The sequence below is a fragment of the Mytilus galloprovincialis genome, chromosome 13 (assembly GCF_965363235.1).
Source record: "Mytilus galloprovincialis chromosome 13, xbMytGall1.hap1.1, whole genome shotgun sequence".
In the NCBI taxonomy this organism is placed as follows: Eukaryota; Metazoa; Mollusca; class Bivalvia; order Mytilida; family Mytilidae; genus Mytilus; species Mytilus galloprovincialis.
Window position 1 is genome coordinate 4289937 of NC_134850.1, and position 23258 is coordinate 4313194.

General features: G+C 30.8%; 1 protein-coding gene across 3 annotated transcripts in view; it reads right to left on the bottom strand.

Moving 5' to 3' along the window:
• LOC143056899 (uncharacterized) overlaps positions 1 to 23258 on the bottom strand; it is a 218868-nt gene that overhangs the window by 8930 nt on the left and 186680 nt on the right. Inside the window, exons 1-8 of one of the 3 annotated variants that reach the window (XM_076230076.1) lie at positions 12055 to 12123; positions 10347 to 10518; positions 9735 to 10040; positions 8491 to 8545; positions 8023 to 8096; positions 5344 to 5397; positions 3660 to 3716; positions 965 to 1186 (exon numbers count right to left, since the gene is read on the bottom strand). In XM_076230076.1, coding sequence (XP_076086191.1) covers positions 965 to 1186; positions 3660 to 3716; positions 5344 to 5397; positions 8023 to 8096; positions 8491 to 8545; positions 9735 to 10040; positions 10347 to 10518; positions 12055 to 12081 — 967 coding nt within the window. In that variant the 5' untranslated portion in view covers positions 12082 to 12123. Of the gene's footprint in view, positions 1 to 964; positions 1187 to 3659; positions 3717 to 5343; positions 5398 to 8022; positions 8097 to 8490; positions 8546 to 9734; positions 10041 to 10346; positions 10519 to 12054; positions 12124 to 23258 lie in introns of those variants that run through there. The other 2 variants (XM_076230074.1, XM_076230075.1) reach the window with 2 other exon arrangements.

Sequence of the window (23258 nt, forward strand, 5' to 3'; positions counted from 1 at the left end):
ATGTGGAAGATTTTAACTAAATAAGTCATTTAAAACGCCCCGATTCAAGCTTAAATATGAAATATCTATCAAAAATGTTAAAAGTCGCCACTTTTCAGATGGTTTTTGTTAAAAATGAAAGTGGCCGCATCCGTGTTCATCCTCAACCTTTATATATATTATGTATTATTATCAAATACAACTTACATTTCAATATTATGAATGAACACGAATGCGGCCACTTTCATTTTAGACGGAAACCGTCTAAAATTTAACTAAAATGCTACAATTGTGAAGATTTCAGTAATTTAGCATGACTTAATGATGCTAGTACCCGATATATGTGCATTGTGTTGTCAAAAACAGCCTATATTTATGTAGCGGAGGCATTCTACTTTGTAATAAATATCTAAACGATTACATTTTCACAATTTGCTAAAACTGCTATATTTTGAGGCCAAAAAGGGGTCTTACTGAACCTACTCCTTTGAAAAGGACAATTATAGAAAGATTTGATATAAATCATGTCAGTATCGAAGTACTGACTACTAAGCTGATGACAACCTCGGCAACTGATAGTCAAGCCGAAGAAGTATCGATCCATTTATGTAAAAATAGAAAACAAAACATTAAATAATGTCATGCGTTCGAAGCGCTTTTCTTGACTTACCTTCATCAGGAACGTTAATAGCCGAATATTTCAAAGCCAAGACTGTATAAGAACCGAAATAGTTAAAGACTTTGATGGCAAAAATAAACCTAAGCCAAATCCATTTAAGGTCAACTTTGTCTGTGGGAGTTGAAACCTTAGTTTCTTAAGGTTGACTGACATATAACATTGACAGGTTCAGTCTGAAGTGATATTAAATAAATCAAAAATAACAATATCATGCATTTATATTACTCAAAGTACCTAGAACAATATATTTCTGGACTCAATGTAAAATGCATGATCATTATTTATCACCACTTAGTATTTATTTACCTTTGCCGATTGTCCATTTTCCATCTTCTATGTTGATTTTACATCTACGAACAACAATATCAACACCATCTGTACTGGTAACATCGTCTATGTCTTCCTTCAATAATCTTCTCAAGAGGCACTTTTTTCCAGCTGATTCCTTTCCAACTATCATAATTCTTACAAAATACCTTTTTTCAGTTTCTGACTTTTGCATAAGTTTTTTGAATGTGAGTATATTTTCTGCAAAATTGAGAAATTTTCATTTAAGCAAATCAAAAATGGAATTATTTTCTTTGCATAAACGAAAAAGAGTGCAACGGAAATTACAAACAAAACAAAAATAAACACGAAACATTTTTACATTAAAATATAAAAGAGGGAAGCAAACTGTCATGTATCAAAGTCGACAAAAATCTTCACAATATAGTTAGCAATTGAGATTATAAATGTTTCGGATTCTTTTACGGTTTCGAATTCAGTAGATATCAAAAGAAAAAAAAAACGTGCTTGTATTGAGAACTATCTCTTTCAGGAAAAAGTTTTCGGTCAAAGAGCATAAAATGTTTAACATCATATACTTAATAATCAAATTCAAATGTATTTCCACAGAAAAGTGCAAAGACCTTCTAATACATAACTTGAGTATAATATAATCTACAAAGGTCAATCTTGTTTTTTGTTGTTGACGTAAACACTTAATAAATATCTATTGTACTTTCCGAGAAAAGGATCTTTCAATGTTTTGTTCACGCACCGTTCAAAGTCTAAGTAGCACATGTAAGAAGGTTTTGATATCATATGCAATCGCGGGTGAAGTTAATTTATTGCTGTTAAGGTAAGGACAATTTATGATTTAAAGATTGTCCCCTTTGTCATAGATTTCGGTACTGAGATGACCAATGTAGTCAAAATCGTGGAATGTTTTTGAAATAAGGCGGTGAAAGCGCTATCTGTGTGTGTGTTTTTTTCTAATTCATAGTTTAGGAGGATACACATAGAATCAATCAGAAAATTTGGAATTGTTTATGAAACTAAAGGATCTAAAGAGCCCGTGTCGCTTACATTGGTCTATGTGCATATTAAACAAGGACACATATGGAGTAATGACAAAATTGGGTTTTGGTGATGGTGATGTGTTTGCAAATCTTAGTTTTACTTAACATTCTTGCTACTTACAATTTTCTCTATCTTTATTAGTTCGGACCGACCTTTAGATATAGAGGAAAAAATATTTAATAAAATTTACAAAAATTACCAAATTAATGAAAATTGTTAAAAATTGACTATAAATTTATAGTAAATTTTTAACAATTTTTATTAATTTGGTAAATTTTTGTAAATTTTATTAAATATTTTCCTTTGTATCTTTAAAGAGCAATAACTCCTTAAGGGGTCAACTGATCATTGTGGTCATGTTGACTTATTATTAGATCTTACTTTGCTGAACATTATTGCAGTTTGCCTCTATCTATAATATTATTCAAGATAATAACCAAAAAACAACATTTCTTTAAAAATTACTAATTGGGGACAGCAACCAAACAGCCAGTTGCCCATTTTATCTGAAATTTTCAGTGCATATAAACTAGATACCCTAATATTGATTGTGGATAAATTTGGTTAAATTTGACCCAGTAGTTTCAGAGAGGGAAATTTGTGTTAAAGATTACAACAATATAAGAAAAATTCGTAAACAATGACTATAAAGGGCAATAACTCCTTAAGAGGCCAACTGATCATTTTGGTCATGTTGACTTACTTGTAGATATTACTTTGCTAAACATTAATGCTGTTTACATTTTATCTCTATCATCTATAATAATATGCAAGATGATTACCAAAAACGACAAAATGTCCTTGAAATTACCAATTCAGAGGCAGCAACCCAACAACAGGTAATCTGATTTATCTGAACATGTCAGGGCAGGTAGATCTTGACCTGATATATAATTTTACTCCATGTCAGATTTGCTCTTAGTGTTTTGGTTTCAGAGTTATAAGCCAAAATCTACATTTTACCCCTATGTTCTATTTTTAGCCATGGCGGCCTTCTTGGTTGGTTGCCCGTGTCACCGGACACATTTTTTTTAACTAGATACCCCAATGATGATTGTGGCCAAGTTTAGTTAAAATTGGCCTAGTTGTTTTAGAGGAGAAGACTTTTGTAAAAGTTAACGATGAAGACGGACGACGGACGCCAAGTGATGAAAAAAGCTCACTCAGTCCTTTGGGTCAGGTGAGCTAAAAAAGCATCATCATTTTAACTGAACGTCCAATAAAACATTGAATGATCTTGTTTTTTTTCAAGTTCACTAACACGCACTTGTATCAAGCAATATTTAATGTAGAGCAGTGTTTGTTTTCGAACACTACAGACAATCATGAGTATTTTGCGAGACGCAACAGCAAATAAAGCTAAAAAAAAAACCTCCTCATTTGACAAAGTAGGCATATTTCATTACAAATGATATGATTGACATTAAAAACAATGTAAGCAAAATGTATTTGTCGTCGGTGGTTAATTGAAATTTGTTCTTTATCTGTTCTAAAGCAAGACAGTTTGATGTTAATCTCAGCCCAGTTGCCAGTATCTAAGTTATGGTATGAAGGACAAATTTGTATTGATTTTTTTTATTTAAACAATACATTTATTTAATTGAATGAATTTATAAACCCCAGTCACCGGTGTTGCCTACATGTGGTAATAACTTACTGCTACGATTTTTTATCCATCGTCGCTCAATTCCTACTATTATAATCAAAACAACAACTGAAAATGATAATACAAGTCATGTTAAGAATAGAAGTGTTTCAATGTAATGGTATGTCAGATAGCTCTGTACCAACATATCTAACTGTTAAATATATGCAAAAATGATGAAAAATAAAAAAAACAATTACACATACATATGTTATTTTGAAGTTCTTCACGTATTCACTAGTAAATAAGTTAAAGATATGTTGCTCCTAATTTGGGTTGAATCGTTCCTAGTCAAGGTTTATACAGACAAAATATGCGGACATCTGCATCTAGTTGGTAACTTGCATATATACTTTGTTATGATTGTATGTTTATCGGTTTTTTTCTTAACTCCCATTTGCAATATGATGGACCTGTCTTCAATTTTGTCACCAGGAACTGCAAAACGGTTGTCTAACTTCGAAAAACAACTTGTGTCTAGTATTTGAAGGAAGAACATATTTCTAAGATTTATGATAATGTAAATAATACAAAGCATAGACACGATAATATGTAGCTTTGTTAAGAGTGTATTTCAGTCTAGAAGCCATCCAATTAACCATCGAGATCACCACGAAAACAATCGGTGGTGGCATAACACCATATAAACATAAACATAAATATGAATAGATAAAAGGACCTCGTGTAGATGGATTTATCTATGTCAGGTTTATTTCAATATTAAGGTAAAATAAAAATAAGTTATGTTTCGATTTTACTTGAATAAAAATGTTTTTTTGTTAATCGAGTGGGTTAATCAAATGATTTTCCTTTCTTTCACTTTCAATGTTGACTTTCTTTTCCTGTAATTGTGCAATGTTCATTTTTAGCTAAGGGGTTAATTTGAAGTTCACATGAAAACGGATTCAATGAGTTCGAATTCCCGTTTAAATGGTTTTACACTAGTAATTTTGGGGCCCTTTATAGCTTTGTGTTTTGTGTGAGCCAATGCTCCGTGTTGAAGGCGTTCATTGACCTATAATGGTTTACCTTTATGAATTGTGATTTGGATGGAGAGTTGTCGCTTTGGTACTCACACCACATCTTCATATATCTTAGCAATAGTACACATGACACAACATAGAAAACTGAAAAATAAGCATCACAAACCCCAGCAAAACCTATGGATGATCATGGTGATCGCAGGTGCCAAGGAAAGGTAAACAGATTCGGCTTCACATGGAGCATCCGTCGTGTTGCTCATGTTATAACAAATCCGGTAAATATTTTAATTTGGTAGGTCATATTCATGAAATGTGTTATCGAAATATTTTCTAGACAACCTGAAAATTCTTTTAAACATGATTACAGGAGAAACAAAATATTGCACCACTTATCAAACAATGTTTCATATTCTTGTTTGATATTGACAAGATTTCATCTTTTGATATGTTAATTGTTCCTTCAGTACTGTTTATTTTTATTTGCTTATGATCAGGTTTGTTTGAAGTAGTAACTTTAAATCAATTTTGTTATTTCAAAATTTCTACTTTTATGAAAATGACCCATGTTAGAAGGAGCGTTGAAAAATGTATTGTTCTTTGTGCAAAATATGTAGTATTGCCTCCTCCAAAACTCGTTTTAAAAAGGATTGTAGAAATAGAAAGAAAACAAAAATCTCTTAAATTAAACTGTTCATATATTTAGATGTACTTACAATAAACGAATAACAATATCATAACCCATGTAGCTGCTCTGGTGCGATATTCATCTACAATTTCAAAATTAAGTCTTTGTTAATCGAGTACTTTGTATTGTACGGCATTTTCATCTTCGATTGTTTAAAAATTTATAATTCTATTAACAAAGATAGTCATTTCAACACCATTCTGACGAGCAACAGCAACATTTTTATTATTATTTCAAATATCGAACGATTTGTTGCATGTATCTTTTACCTTTTTAAAAAATAACTTTATAGATTTTTGTTTTTTAATCGATTTTGCCTCTCTAATAACAATTGCAATCTTTCCAAAAGACTGTAATAAATGGATTATACATGTACATAGATAACGGACCGTAAAAAGATGACAAAATGACAAGTCCTATAAATAATCAATTGACAAATACAGATGAGGGCGGTCCTAACCTGTACAGCTAGTTAACTTAACTAGCAGACCTTATGACTGGTTAAAGTTAATTTGGGATAGGTTTTATGACTGCAGTATCCGGTCCAAGGACAAAACTTGCGTTAACTTAAAAAGCAGTCCTTTTACTGTTTAATGTTGGCTCGAAAAGATCAATTCAGGATAGGTCCATGGCCAGTGTTAAAGTTAACTATGCTTCGAGCAGTCACATACACAAGTTAACACATGACCAGACCTGTTCTTATAAAAGTTAACTTTGGTCTTGTTTGCTCCTCTAAAACAAAGTTAACTTAATCCCAAGTTAACTTTGGTCTAGTCTTCTCTTTCAAGAAAACGTGAACATGATTCAAAGATAAGTTGTAAATAGGACTTAATATGAGTAAAATTGAGAATGGAAATGGGGAATGTGCCACAGAAACAACAACCCAACCATAGAGCAGACAACAGCAGAAGGTCAGCAACAGGTCTTCAATGCAGCGAGAAATTCCCGCACCCGGAATATACTCCTAGTTTATCTATGTACAAAATATTTTTAGTGAACTGAATTTAGATATTGAATAATTAATTCATTTAAACGTAACATAAAAGAAGACGAAAAACATTTGTATTAGATTGTAAATTAATTAGGAAACTAAGAAATAAATTTTATGACAATTGAGAATTACAGTTTTCTTTTAAAGATTTGTCTGATAAAAAAGAAATGAGGTTTATACTCAATCTATCAACACCATCACAAGTCAATAAATGTGGGTCCTACACCAACACGCCATTAGACGATATGACATAGGGATACTGGAATATTAAGCTATATTATCTATTCATTTTGTGTATGTCACAAACTTAAGATGGTAATACAATTTTGAATATATAAATTTGAATTTAAATAAAGTTAAAAAAGAAAAAAAGAAAATAAAACTAGTAGGCGATTCTAAATTTCTGACAGAAACACATAGAAATAGGAGCAGTTAACATCCTTGACAGCAGTGCATTCAGCCATTTCGAATTGTTGTTTTGTGCAATTGATGGTTGATTGCACAAAAACAACAATTCGAAATGGCTGAATTCACTACTGTCAAGGATGTTAACTGTTCCTATTTCTAGGTGTATATATAACCATAAATATGAAAAGACATCAACAAGGAAGCATGTCGCAAAAGTTACGATGATGCCATTTATAAAAAACACACACCAAATGCACGTAAGTTAACAGGATTTAAAAGGAAGAATCCTTATTTAATATAATGCTAACCATACTTTTCATCATTTCTTTCCTTTTATTAATTTAAAAAAATTGAAACTTTTCAATTCGTCCGCAGTTTGGGTCATCTGTGAATCTGTTAAATAGATATAGGCAGATGTGGTGTGAGTGCCAATGAGACAACTCTCAATCCAAATAGGGATTTAAAAAATTAAACCATTATAGGCCAATGTACGGCCTTCAACACGGAGTCTTGGCTCACACCGAACAACAAGCTATAAAGGGCCCCAAAATTACTAGTGTGAAACCATTCAAACGGGAAAACCAACGGACTAATCTATATACAAAAAACGAGAAACGAGAAAAACGTATAAATTACATAAACAAACACAACTACTGTACATCTGATTCCTGACTTAGAACAGGTGCAAACATTTGCAGCGGAATTAAACGTTTTAATGGTACACACGATAAAATATCAACTGGCTTTCGATAAAATCTATGACATCAGAACACACACAGGCAAACCGAACGAGTTGGGATATATGAACACCGTATGATGGAGCCAAAGGCACATCGCCGTCTAAAAAAGGAAAATTAACAATAGGAAAATAAAAATCGTCTCTTTTGTCGTAATTTTTAGTATGAAGTTTCCCGTTTGAAATTGAAATGTCTAAATCTAGAAAGAACAGTTGCTGTTTATGTTAGTTTTAGTTAAAGTAAGTTGTTTTTGGTAAATTTCGGAAGTATATTTAGAAAACTCTGGATTATTCAAAGAAAACATATCATCCAGATAACCTTAGGTCTTTTTGAAGGTATCAACCAAATATAACGATGATGGGTCTTTACTGAGTTTGGTCATAAACTGAGATTCATAGCAACTTAGAAATGAATCTGCTATTAAAGGGGCACAGTTGGTGCCCATAGGAATACCTACTACCTAATAACGAAGACTTGCACAACTATCACAATACAAATCAAAAAGAACTCAATTTTAATATATTGATGAATTACTTTGTTATTTTTATTTGATTTCGCTGTACCAACTTACTTGTAGGAGCATAGTTGATGTTGTATCTGTAGTTGTCAAACTCAAAGATCTGTATTGTCCGTGATAGATTAACCCTGTCAAGATAACACTTACACATGACTATTACAGAGTTCTGTACAGATCAAATCATAGATATAATCATAAAAACATTTAATAATTTCAATTTTCATGAAATAAACAATTCTGTTTTTTTTTTCGTTAACGTTTCTTTTGTGAATTACAAAGTAAAACGTATGTAATTTTTGAAATTTCAGGCACGTTTGGTATTGATACTAGTTTTGGAATTAAAAATTATTTTCGCTGCGTAACACTATATAGACTCACATGTATATATTTCTTAACTAGTCCAATTTAATTGATACAGAGCTAAACCATTTTGAATTTTCAAAGATATTAGCTATATGTAGATTCATGTGTAGTGATACATGAACAGAATAAAGAAATCATTTTAGAGACAAAAACACTTACCTATCTTCTAAGTAACGGCTTCTTGTCATTTGCATACCATCCTGGCATTCAATATCTGAAAAAAGATAATTGATCAGTTTGTTTCCCTTCTGCACGTGCTATACAAATGGATATCCGGAATTTTTATCGTCAGTTGTAATGTCGGTAACATTTTTGCTTACACAATCTCGATTAACATCATGCATGCACATTCACTCAACTGTTCTCCATTGCACTTGTAGGTTATAAATATACACGAGGCATCGTTTTTTTTATTTCTAAAATGGTACTGATAAATCATTTTTGTTTGCAAAATGTACATTCCTTAAGAGATATTGTAAACAAGGGATCGATTGAATAAATTTAACAGTAATAATCAATTACACAACGTATCCATCTAATTCTCAATAAAATACCTCATCAAAAGTAACAATCAATGTCCAACCGTTTCCATCTAGCTAAGTTCTCAAAAAAAATAACTGATCAACAATAGCAATCAATGTTCCACAGTTTCCACCTAGTTCTCAATGAAATAACTTAAAATGTACGACATTTAGTGACGGAGATAATGACTTAAGAAGTATACCTGAACGATAAAGTGTCTTAAAATGGACTCGTCATTGGTACTGTTAAAAGGTCCCATCAAATTTAAACTAAAAAAACATAGTTGAATGCCACAATTCCACAAAGGTATGCCAAATACGAATACGGGTGTATGCCTGGAGGGAGAACATCATTATTGTTTCAAATATTTCCTAAACAGTCAATTTACGTAAAATAAAACGTTGCAATAATTCTTGATAGCAACACGAAAGTATTTACTACTCGGCTAAAAATATCCTAGATTCTAAATGTGTAACCTGCACTGAAATTGACCCCATTGTAGAATGTTTGATTATGATGAGGCTGAACATTTACCGACACAAATTTAATCAGCTAATATACTAATTTACGATACCAAATATTAATTTATTAACAATCTAAAGATGAAAAAGTTATTGTCTGTAGTTGATAGATAATTACGATGTTAGATTACTATTTTGATCTGAGCGTCACTGATGAGTCTTATGTAGACGAAACGCGCGTCTGGCGTATACAATTATAATCCTGGTACTTTTGATAACTATTGGTCAATGAAATGCTAAACATTACCTTAAATATAAATCAAATACAATGTTTGCGTCATCATAACTAGAGAGACAGCTCCATTTGTTTATTACATATTGATATTATTCATACTTGATAAAAAGAAACTAGTAATTTACCTTTCATTCCAATCGTTTTATTGTATGGATTTATTCCGAGATAGCAGGAACAATCTTCAGTTGTAGGATCACAGTAACACTGGTTTGCCGAGTTCATAACAAAAATATATCCTCTATCGGTAGTACATATACATTTTCTATTGACCGTAGTGTTGCCGTCTTCATAAGTCTCCTGACCTAAGCTGTTACAAGGAGTTTTTTGAAAGGTGCAATCACTGTTCCCAATTGTGTCAAAAAGGAAAGGCTGATATCTAGTTTCACTGCATGGTGCCCTGTTTAAGTTCGGCTGAAAGACGTATTTATATCCTGCAAATGGTAAGTAAAGAAAATGCTTACTACTTTTTAAACAGTATTAATTATTTCGCTGCATTTGTCACATCTGAATCCAGGTACAAATACGTTCTTAACAAAGTTATTTTATTTACAATTAAATACAATAATAAATAAAAACAACTATTATTTATTGAAGAAACTGTATTTTTAAATTGTTTATCAAACATGTTTATTATATAAAAATAATTGTTGAACATATCTGAAATATTGGTAACACGTTTTGCTCAAAACCATGATATTATTAATAATACAACTATTTAGATATTTAAAAAGACTTACCATGACCTAAAAGTCTAGGTCTGTTACATGTATCTCTGTATACATTAACTCTAAACGTTACGTTGAATAAGCAAGTATAATTTCTTTGAGGCTTACACATGGATTTTGCCCGAAAATTCCAGTGGGCCTGCAATGGACATGTGAAGTCGTATGCCTCATTTAAGGATATCATCTACAAAATAAATAAATGCGTATCCATCAATAATTCAAGCAATTATTCTATTCAAAATGTATTTTGTCGACACAAACGCATAAAGACGATGGTGTGTGAGCACATACAAGTCATAAATACATCAGACTTAAAACTGTATACTAGTATTTAGACGCGCGCTGAGTCTAGATAGTACTCGACAATAATGTTGGTTGGCCAAACAAGTACGACAGTGTACGGATATAATGTTATAATACTATGCTGTTACAACATTATGGAAAGTATTTTAAAGTAAGATATATGTCTCTCCCGTGCAAGCTCTGGTTCCTGGCTTGGCTTTTTGTCATACTTCAAAAGGGAGGCGGAAGATATCAAAGGGACATTCAAACTTATAAGTTATTAAAAAAAAGATGACAACACCATAGCTATAAAAAGACCAACAGACAAACAATAGTACACAACACACAACATATAAAACAAAAAACTGAGCAACACGAACCAAACAAAAACTTTGGTTGATCTCATATGCTCGAGACGGGAAGGCAGATCATTTATGAACCGGATATTTCATTACGGTCAACCAACGTGTGACTGTTTTCGTAAAATTGACAAAGGGATACATTCAATTTCATCACTTGCAATTCTTGTTTTTTATAGGTTTATTGTGAGCAGCAATCCTTTTTTAAGGCAATCATGAGAGGTAATACAAACCCTGAAATATTGTATCAACTTGGAAATATATACTCCGCATGTAGACGCTGCTGGAATGTTGCTACATAGAAATGGAAAGTTCGCAATTGGGAACCTGAAATCATCTCTTTTGTCGTGTTTTTTTTGCAATCGACCCTGATTGTCAAAGTATATATGTAAGTATAGATTAGAGATATACCTAACTGTATCCGTTGTTTCCTTTATCTCAAGTTCGATGGAATAGATACGTTTAACTTAGTCATCAAATCGTGAATTATTCACCTATATAGCATAAAGTAAAGTTAGAATAATTCCAACTTGTTCGGCTACTCTGTTTTATGTAAAATAGTAAGACCAACCCTTTCAATTCTTTTTTAATTTGGAACGGGGCACTGTAGTATAAAGTGTGGATGAGTATAAACAGTGTTAATAAAAAGGTCTCGTTTATCATGAAACAGACGGGTTCCGTCGAAATACGCATCTGGTTATATCGTTAGTTTGCCAAAAAGAATTCCTTCTTACCGTTGCTAGAGGCGTCTTAAACGGGCATTGATGTGAGACTGTTTTTGCTTTTGCTCCATTGAAAGACCTTGCTGTGACATACTCAAGAACAACAATACAGGCGATGTTCAAGTGCTTTTTTGTTTGTTTTTGTCTTTTGCTGTGTATTAACGGAGTTGGTGTCTTCAAGAATCGTGGGTAACCCCATATCCTTTCCTTTTCTACTACATTAACATGACTATTCCTACAAAGTTCAATATTAATGTCACAACTTCGTGGTCAACTTCCTTAACCATACTCCTTAACTCGGAAGAAGACAGAGATACAGAAAATTAAACATATGTGTCAGATATAAATGAAACATACCTGAAAGAGAGTCAGTAGGATCAACATGTCCAGGATGTTTGTTCTTCATTTATAATATATGCCATCTAAAAAGAAAATAATTAAAAAATCTAAGGTTGATTAATTGATCATAAACTGTGCATTACAATACTTAATAATTCAACCTTTGGTTTTTAAATTTTTGTATATATTTGATGAATCGTTTGTCAATGTCAAGATGTTTGTTATATTTCTGTTTCCTGGTAAACATATCTTTAAGTTATTATTGCTAAAAAGATGGATGTCCTTAACTCTTAACATGCAGGCACAGGAGTATGACGAACATTACGGGTTTAACAATACACAGTTAAAACCATTGACTATGAGAGTATTATTAACTCATAACATATTAACAAAAGAAGCAGTGAACGGTGCTCTTTTCATTAAGTCGGTTTAAAGAATTGTATAAATCTGTATGTATACGTCTGGAATGTTTTAATGCATTAGGAAAACATATTTTGTTCTTTCGTAATTAATATCAACAAAACACTAACAATTTTAAATTATTCTTGTTTATGATCACAGATGATTATGTGATCATACAATAACAATTATTGATGTATAAATGGCAAAGATCTGTGATTATAATCGTAATTCATGTATGACCAATAATTGTTTTCAACAGTTAACACTTGATTTACATATATATAGATTTAAGACTTGTGGAAGTATGTTCACAAATGTAGAATTCCATCTGCCGTGCATTTACAATTTCACATGTAAACATAGTAGAATTTTAGTTTTGTAGAATTTGCCGAATGGGATATAAAAACTGCTCCTACAGAATTATGAGAAAGACGCCTGTAAAATTTTACGGTCACAATCACTAGATAATGACCGATACGATACGTCTCAATACTCTAGCGACATGCTGCGTGGTCTTTTGAGATATCAGAGGGATTGTTTATCTACAGGTTGTGGTCATTTTAAGCGCTTGTTTATTAACATAGTGGATATGTTTGCTTGTTTTAGAATGGCGCTTATCTGTCGACGAACATGAAGTTCTTGCGATTCTCGCAGGTTTTTAATGTTGCTTGTGAGGATATGTCGTTTGCATTTATCCTTCAAATATTCACCTTTGATACAAAATCACTTATGAAATTATCCTAGTTCTAAAAAAGACTTATCTTGAGGCATTTAAAATAATAAGATAGCATAATTCTTTACCAACAGAAGAATAAGTTTGACAATTTTATACAATGCAAACAACATTTTAGTATATTTTCTAAGATAATCTTTTATTTCTATGAGAAGCAACCAATCCTTAACTATAAAAAGTAGAAAAATCCAATGCCAGTTAATGATTTCCATTAAAATGAAGAAATAATTACATTCTTGATAAACAAAAGTTTATGCATATTTATCCTTCAAATATTCAGATTTGATACAAAATAACTTATGCAAATGACTTTAATGACTGATTGCAATTGACGTTGCATTTTTCCAAATATGAGAAGAAATATTTGCGTGTTAGGCAACGCGTACAAAACTTTAGCATCTTTTCCCTAAGATCAAGCATATTTTTGAAAAACAACTGATCCTGCTGTACAAAAAGTACTGAAATCTTAAGGCGGTTTCTGATTTCTATTAAAATAAGACAATAACTGCATTTTAATTTAAAAAAGACTTGTCTTATCATTTTCAATCATATTTTTTAATATTTAATATTAATATATATATAACAAGGCATGGGACATCAACAATGACGGCCATTACTTTAAAGTTTCTCTGTTATATCATATCTATATCTGTAGAAAATATATTGATCAAGTAGTTCTTGTTTTATAATTTAACTATATCTATAAGGTTGTTAAAACGAAATGTTATATGACGATTTATTAATAGTTAGTGTAGGATAAGGAACGGTATGATTGGGCATGTTCACACTGTACGAACAGCATTTACAAAGGTGCTTCAACAGAATAACGTTACAAACTTGTTGACCAATTCCATTTATCTACGTCTCAAATCACAAGCAACTTTTTTCGTGGCCTTTATTTCTTTTTATCCTGCAATTGGGTGTTGTATTATACAGATACAGCCCTACAGACATCGCTAGGCTCTTTATGAATACTACACAGATATCACATTAAAGCTCCGCCCACTGCCAGACTACGTTGTTGTCGATTGTTGTATTAACCTGCGTGAAATCCGTGTTCACGAAACTGTGAATCTTTATAAGTTATTGCAAGAAATAAATCACTTAGAAAGAATTATAACATTTGGTGACCACTTGGTTATAATGCATGATGATTTATGTAGCGTTTATCAAACAACAAACAATTGATCAATTTTGAAAGTTTCGTTTTATACGTTACTGTGGTGGGTTAAGGCAACTGTAGATTTTTAACTTCGTGGCGACATGGATAATACTCTCATTCCAATGGACTGAAAAGTAATGTTTGAGTCCAACACAGGATAATTATTAAAAACCTTTTGCTTGCGTTTATTTCTCAGCTGTTACTTGTAATTTTGTCCATCTGATGAGTTAAGCCTTTTTCAACTGATCGTTATAGTTCGTTCTTATGTCGTACTGCTATACCACTGTCCCAGGGTAGGGGAAGGGTTTGCATCTCGCTAACATGTTTAAACCCGTCACATTATTTATGTATGTGCCTGTCCCAAGTCATTTGTTTATGTGTAACATATTTTTTACATGATTTTCGTTCATTTTCTTATATAAATAAGACTGTTAGGTTTCTCCTTTGAATTGTTTTACATTGTCTTATCGGGGCCTTTCATAGCTGACTATGTGGTATGGGCTTTGCTCATTGTTGAAGGCCATGCGGTGACCAATAGTTGTTAATGTCTGTGTCATTCCGGTCTCTTGTGAACAGTTGTCTCATTGGCAATCATACCACATCTTCTTTTTTATGTTGTCTGCTCTATGGTCGGGTTGTTGTCGCTTTGACACATTCCCCATTTCTATTCTCAATTTAATTTTAAGATATTTGAGAAATTTATTTAAAAAAAAAAATACTCAACTTGTTATGCACTTACTGGAAATTACATCTTTTCAATCCATTTTATTAGTATATTTATATTAGGAACCATTTTTGCAGTCATGGCTGTACTGTTTTTATTTCAAGATTAATTCCATTTAATTGTAACTTTACATTATAAACAGATTATCGAAAACAAATATAGACATATTAAAGAAGTGCGATATATGAATTGGATTGTTTAAAAACAAATGTTATTTTGATTGTTTTGTTTCTCTTGTTTCAGAAAAATTATAAGTTAGCGTCTTTTTTTTTAACAAAATCAAAATATGAAAGGAAGTTGATTTATTTTTCTATACATTAATGAAGCAACAATTCATTTGAACAATATGAAGCCACACGGGAAAGAGGTTAAAATACAAAACGAATGATTTACAAAGTAAATGGAAAAAAATAAAAGGAACCAAAGGAAAACTAATGAACATGATGAAGAAAAAAGTCAATTAAACATTGAATTCACACGAATAGGAAGACCATAAACTAATCTAAAAAGAATAAAACAAAGACCACATATCTATATAAAATGCTATTCTTCAGAAAATAGGTTGGAGCGATTTGAAAATCGTCAAGTGAAAAAGTTTATATCACTCAGATAAAACAATAGCATTCTTTAAACTGTTTCATTTCAATAAAAAAAAACATATCACCGGGCATAACTGACTAATATTTCGACTAATGAAATCACACGAGTGAGAAGCCAAAAGCCACTAACATATTATTATTTTAAATCTTTTATTTCTTTTGTTTAACAGGGAAATATAAAAAGCTAATGTCTCTTTTTATTCAACAAATCCTATTATAAAACTTGAAACGAGCCTAAAGAAAATTAACAATTCGTTTAAACAATGAAATCACACGAGTTAGAAGTTTAAAGACAACAAGAAACAGATTTCAAAAAGGATACAACAACGATCATATTATATCTAATGTACTACTCAGAAATAAGGTCGGACCGATTTCACAATCGTTCAGTGAAGAAGTATAATAATTTATTTTAATATCTTCCACATGAGAACGATTTTTGTTTATAAAAGGAAACATTTCAATTGAAAATATATTGAGGGACATAACATTCTAGTATTCCAGCTGAAAGGTTTTATGTTATTTTAACAACTTATCTAAGACATAAAATGCAGCTGCCATTTACGAAATTGCATGCACAAGCAGTGCACAAACAACACACTCAATTCGTAATCAGTACCATACACATGTCTAACTATTTTAAAATAGGAATCTGATTTTAAATTTTTGTAGTGATCAAGTTAGAAATATGTTTTCTTACTTAAAAAGGTCCCGATATGTATTTAAGAAGAGGTTTAAAAACATCTTGAAGGGAAGTTCAATAGGAACCTGGCATTTATAGAATATCAAATTGAGATAACGAACCTAGAAATATTAAAAAATCGTAAAAACGGATTAAAATCGTCATAACCATTGCAAATGAAATTCGTGATAAGAATATATTGAACTAGTTATAACAGATTTTTGTAACTTGTGATCACGGATGTTATTCTTTATCCCAATATGTTGTATTTATTACAACGGATTGTATTCCAAAATTGTACTATCAAATTTAATCTATATTCGTGATTCGGAGAGAGAATTTATTCAATATATTTGCTACACGTAACACGAATTAAAAAGATAAGATTTATTGTGACAATTTGCTTCAATTGATAAAACTAAAATCAATCAATCTAACTTATTTGCAGTAATGAAAGTTTTCGATTTTTTCATTTCTTTGGTTTAAAATGGAAGTACATCAGAAAACCCAAAGAATGACTTGTCTTTTCTATTTCGTGGCGGTATCATTGACCTGTACTCATACCTTCTATTGTTCTATTGTTCCAGCGTTATGGACCGGAGGACTTATTTTCGAGGTCATCAGACGATAAATCATAAAACTTATGTTTTCATTTATTTCTGCGTTTCTAAAACAAACATTTTAAATGAAATATACAATGTTGTAAAGATATTTTAACAAATAAGTTTTAAAAAACTACAATAATACTCAGCTCATTGAAATCTGATTGTCTGCTGTCACTTTTTTGATGCACACGTTCTAATGTCGTCTTTTCCTTTCAAACATGTATTTTGTAAGCAGTATGTTTCCAGTCACGGTTGTCATTTTTTCATTAATATTATATCCAGAAATATGAAATTTGATATATTAATCGGTGTGTTGTTTTAAATGTTTCATATCTGCTGATTAAAGGTATAGTTGTCAATAAAATAGTTTCTGATGCGACTGTCATACAAGTGACAGGTTTAGCTACTTTTAAAACTAGGCCTAATACACCATTTTCTAAATAAGAAAATGCCTGTACCATGAAAGAAATATGACAGTTGCTATCCATTCGTTTGAGCTTTCGATTTTGTTATTTCATTAGGAACTTTCTGTTTTGAATTTTCCTCGGAGTTCAGTATTCTTGTGATTTTAATTTAAAATTTTCATTTAGCATATGCGAGTGCGTCTTTTGTTCTAACAAAACCAATAAAAACGTGGAAGGAACCAAAAAATAATCATTGAAGGAAAAAATCATGTAAACAATGAAATGAGACAAGTGAGAAGTTCAACTGAAATAGTGATTGATAAAAAAATAAAGAATTAAACACAGATTTATGTTATTCATCAAAAATAAGGTCGTAGCGATTTCAAAATAGTTTTTTGAACAAGTATTATATCGTTCAGATAAAACAAAAGTATAACATGAATTGTTACTCAAAAGTCAAAAAATGATTAGGAACATCGCTCTTTGATCTGATTTATAAAAATATCATTAAACATTGTTAAAGGCATGTTTTGAAGTTAAAAACTCCATATTTACGATCTAACATAGTTTTTGACAGAGTCCATCTAACTTTAGGACAATTTTGTTTAAATGACGGTATCACTAAACTGTATCTCCTACCATTCACATAATACTTTAGTGAACTGGACCGTAAGAGTTCGAGGACACCAAACGATAGTTCTTCCAACTCTTTGATTTCCATTTATTTTTTTTCTCATCGGTAAAGGAAGCAATTTAAATCGATTGTAGTGAGATTTTTTTAGATATTTTGTTTAAAAATAAATAATATATCTCACATAATCGAAGTATGATTATCTTGATTAATTAAGCACATATAGGAAATTTATATTTTCCGTGCTTTAAACGTATATTATGAGAAAAAAATCCCGTCAAAGTGTTGTAATTTTATTTTAAATTAGCTTAATAATCTTAGTTCAATTATTCAAATTTGAATTATTCTTGTATATATTGTATTAAAAAACAAACAAAGCTTAACATCGAGAGAAGCATACATAAATAAGAAGTGTGATATATTGATCGACTTGTTTATTTCATTGTTATTTCATTTTGTTTTATTCATGTTTTTTTTAACACCACACGAGTAAGAGGTCAACAGACAGTAATGACTAAATGAAGAATTACACAAAGACCACATATCAATGTTATTCGTCAGAAATATGTATAGGACGATTTCAATAAAAGCAACAATAGTATACTGCTTTTCGAAAGTCATAATGGTTCAGGGTAGAACTTTTATAAATGCCAGATAAAATATAAGCATTATATTAGTTGTTGTAGTATAGAGGAAACATGTTAAGCGGTATCAACTTGAAGTAAAAATAGTAGAAAACATTCGCGAAAGAAACAATGTTAAGACATATAAACGATAAAACTACCAAATTCCTATGTGTGTAATCTTTGTAATGATGAACACAGCTGTACTATAATGTACAGTGTATGTTAGTTAATGTGTCGTTGTGAAGTGTTCTGTTAAATTGTTCCTTTTAAAATTGTTACACAATGATGCCTGCTGTACCCATGTTTTGACTATTATGTCTGTTTAGTTCATGCATCATTGTAATTATAACGGAATTTGATAAGACTGTCATCAAAGTGATATGTTAAGCGTTTTAAAAAGTGGTTTAATCCACCTTTTTTACATTTAAAAATGCATGTACAAAGTCAGGAATATGACAGCTCTTGTCCCTTTGTTTTTGATGTGTTTTGTCATTTTATTTTGCCATGTGATTATAGACTTTCCGATTGGATTTTCCTCTGAGTTCAGTATTATTGTAGTCTTTGTTTTGTGTAACATATAATGCATTCCACATTGTTTGCTGGCACGTAATACGATGCAAACAGTGATCAACAAAGCCAATTAATTAATAAGTATTACTATACGAATTTCAAGCGTAGAACCAAAAAGGTAAATCTCATTAATTATATTAATTAAAGTTAAACATGAGCTTTTTTTAAAGATAAACAGGTCACTATAATTTATCAAAGACAGATGAACGCATGTGTGTACGGATGTCAATGTAATGTCTGAATTCAAATGATTTTAGTTCGAGAATACGAATTAAAAATATTCAAAATAGCCGTTATACCGAATTCTCATAAATAGTTGTATAATTTGTTATCATCACCGATAACGGATATGTTTAATCATTTATTATAGATGGTTGTAATTTGCGATTATAGAGTTAATTTCGTTATCACATATCATTATATGTGTTACGAAGGATTGAACCCTTTATCATGTTTATATGTGATAACAACATTAATCCATGATGGTAACAAATCTGAGAAAACGAATTTCATAAGATTCGAAAAAAGCAGTGAGAACAAATCAAATTTGTTGTGACGACTTGCTTTAAATTCTTGATAATATATTTTAAAATTCCAACTGAATATTATTAAACAACTATAACTCGATTAATTCATCCTATTTGAAATATTGAAAGTTTTCTTTTAGTACATAACTTTGGTTTATAAGGAACGAACTTATTATGACTTTAAGAAAGTCTATTTTTTGTATATCGTGGTGGTATTTAAATTTACCCAAAACGCCATATTTTTGTCGAGAATACTCCTGCGTAATGGACCGTAAGAGTTATTTTCGATGGCAATGGACGATTAATCTAAACAGTATGTATTAAATTTATTTCTGCAGTGCTAAACAAAATTAAAAGGGAATTTATTTGAGATATAGTCAACATTCAGTATTACTGTTACAATAGATACTCACCTAACTGAATGCTGATTCTTGTCTTTCAGGCATGTATGGGAATTTCATCTGTTCCTCTCAAAACATTGTATATAGTCAACAATTTTGTTTTCAGTCGAGGTTTTTCTGTTTTCAACTGGTAAATCTCATTTCAATTGTTCCAATTCTACTGTATCAAGACCAATAGAAAGTATTATGTGTGTTTCATATAGATAATTATCAAGTGGGATATATCAATCGGTTTACTTAACGTATTGTTATCAGAAAATTTGTATTTCTTTTGTTTTAGAAGGACATTTAACACGTTTATATGTTTTTTGATTAAACAAAACTAAACAAAAACGCAAGAGAATCAAAATGAAATTAATAAAGAAACAAAGCATTTAAATAATAAAAGTATAGCTTCGAAAGACAACACATGACTAATTTCAAAAGGAATGAAACAAAGACCACTTATTTATGTTATTTGTCAGAAATAAGGTCAAAGCGATTTACAATCTTTCAGTTAAGAAGCATAATATATCTCAGACAACACAAAGGCAAATCTTGATTGTTACATGTAACAGAAACATAACGTTCTGTTACTACATTCAAATTGTCTGTTCTTTACAAATATCAGGACGGAAAATGCATGGTTAATAACATTTACGGAAAAACAGCATGCAAAAAAAATTCATACATCAAGGAAAAAAGACAAAAACAAGGAAAAATAGACACAAGAAAATGATAACAAAATACTGCTAAATATAAATAAACGTACCAGTAGTATACCACTGTACAGAAGTCATAAATCGATAGAAAGAAAACAAATCAAGGTTACAAACTAAAACCAAGGGAGACACATCAAATATAAGAGGAACAGAAAAAAAAACCATCGAAGTGCAAAAAAACCAAACAACAACATACTAAGAAACGAAATTATTGAAAACAACAGTTATATTCCTGACATGATACATGACATTTTTAGAAAGACAATTGGTAGGTTGAACCTTGTTTTCTTACTCGATTAACTGCGGACAACTATGTTTATGTTGTACTACTTTGTTTCAATTTTACTTAACACGATGTACAAAGGATCCATCATTGTGCTTGTCATCCTACGAATACTATATATATTGTTTTCCACCTAATAATAAATACTTGCCTGAATAAAGTCTTCTTTCACAGTTTTATGCATTTTTGTAAAATATATTTTAAGTCAAAATGTTGCTGTTTATAATTTAATCTGATTTATTTCATTTTAATTGTTCCCACTCTATTTTTTAAAAGGTGTATCGAAAAATATACATTGAAGACCAATAGAAATATACGCTCTACGTTTATACAGAAACATGAAATACGATATTAATATTAATCGGTTTGTTAAACATTTCGATATTTGATATTTCTTTTGTGAAAGATTTGATAAAAACAATAGAAGACGCGACAGGAAACAAAGGCAAATTAATGATCGAATAAATCCGTTAAACAATAAAAACAATCAGTGACAAGTCAAAATACAACAAAGGTCTGATTTTAAAAGGTATAAAACTATAGACCAAATAACTATTGTACTCTAATAACTTTCAGATAAATACGACTAAATAAATGTATAAGTAAAAAAAAAAGATATATCAAATTCCTCCTTTTTATTACTACGTTGAAACGAAGCATTTCAATTAAAATTAAAAACCAATTGTTCAGAGAACCATTGATGGTCTTTCCACCAGTAAGGATCTGTTTTCATTTGAAAATGTTAAAATTTGATTTTAAATGTCAATGTTAGCGTCAAATGACAGCTTATTGAAAGCTTATTCCAAAAATATATGGTTTCTTTATATAAAGATATAAATAAGGGAGTTTATCTTTTACTTCCGGTTTAAAAGTTGTTACTTCCGGTATTGTTTGATAGTTTACTTGACACTGATTCCAAAAATATATGGTTCTATATACTTTTACATTGATTTAGTACAAAGAATAGCTACTTCCGGTTTACAAAAGGTCACTTCCGGTTGTATTTTTAAGGTCACATTGCTTACAACCTAATGCAAAAAGTCCAATGGCTTAATCATGTGTATATATGAGGTAAAAGCAAAGGTCAAAATCTAGAACGTTAAATTAACATATGACCTTGAGCTCAATTTCAATGTCATAAACCAAGGACCTCAAATCAAAAGACTCTTGGTCTCTACTTTATATTGTTAATGAGTTATATTACCATACGACTGATATTAGATATAAAAGGGGAAAACTGGCATCAAATGTTTACGTACCCTTACGACTAAAATTTACGTGTTACGAGATGTCGCAACTAACAATTGTGCGAAATTTTTTTGTCGATTTCTTATTAGATTTCTGAAAATGAGAGATAACAAGCCAAAATCAAAATTTTGAACATGACCTTGACTTTTGACCTTGACCTCATTTTCATTTTTTTCAACCAAGGACCTCAAATCAAAAGACCCTAGGCCTCTATCACTTATGGTTTTCCAGTTAGAAATACATTTCACTTATATCAAATAAAAAAGGGGAAATAACTTTCATATGGAGTCTCCGGCTAGCTTCGGTCAAAATTGATCAAATCATCCTAAGGATATAACGAGCAATTTGGTAAAATAAATTTGCGGTTTCTTATACGGTTGCGAATATTAAGCGATAACAAGGAAAACAGTGTTCGGGAAGATAACTCTTATATGAGAAAGTGTTCGGTTAAGCAGGGTCAGTTTCAAAAGTGTATAAACTGTTCGATATCATATATCAAATATCTAAGCGACATCTTGCGAAACAAAAAAACAGCGAAGGAAAAAAATTAGGCGGAAGAAAAAAAAAAATAATAATTAAAAACCAATTGTTCAGAGAACCATTGATGGTCTTTCCACCAGTAAGGATCTTTTTTATATGAAAATATTAAAATTCGGTTTTAAATGTCAATTTTAGCGTCAAATGACAGCTTATTGAACGCTGATTCCAAAAATGTATGGTTTCTATACAAAAAGATATAAATAAGGAGATCATTTTTTACTTCCAGTTTAAAAGATGTTACTTTCGGTATGTTTTGATAGTTTACTTGACACTGATTCTAAAAATAGATGGTTCTATATACTTTTACATTAAATTAGTACAAAAAATGTCTACTTCCGGTTTACAAAAGGTCACTTCCGGTTGGATTTTTCAAGGTCACATTGC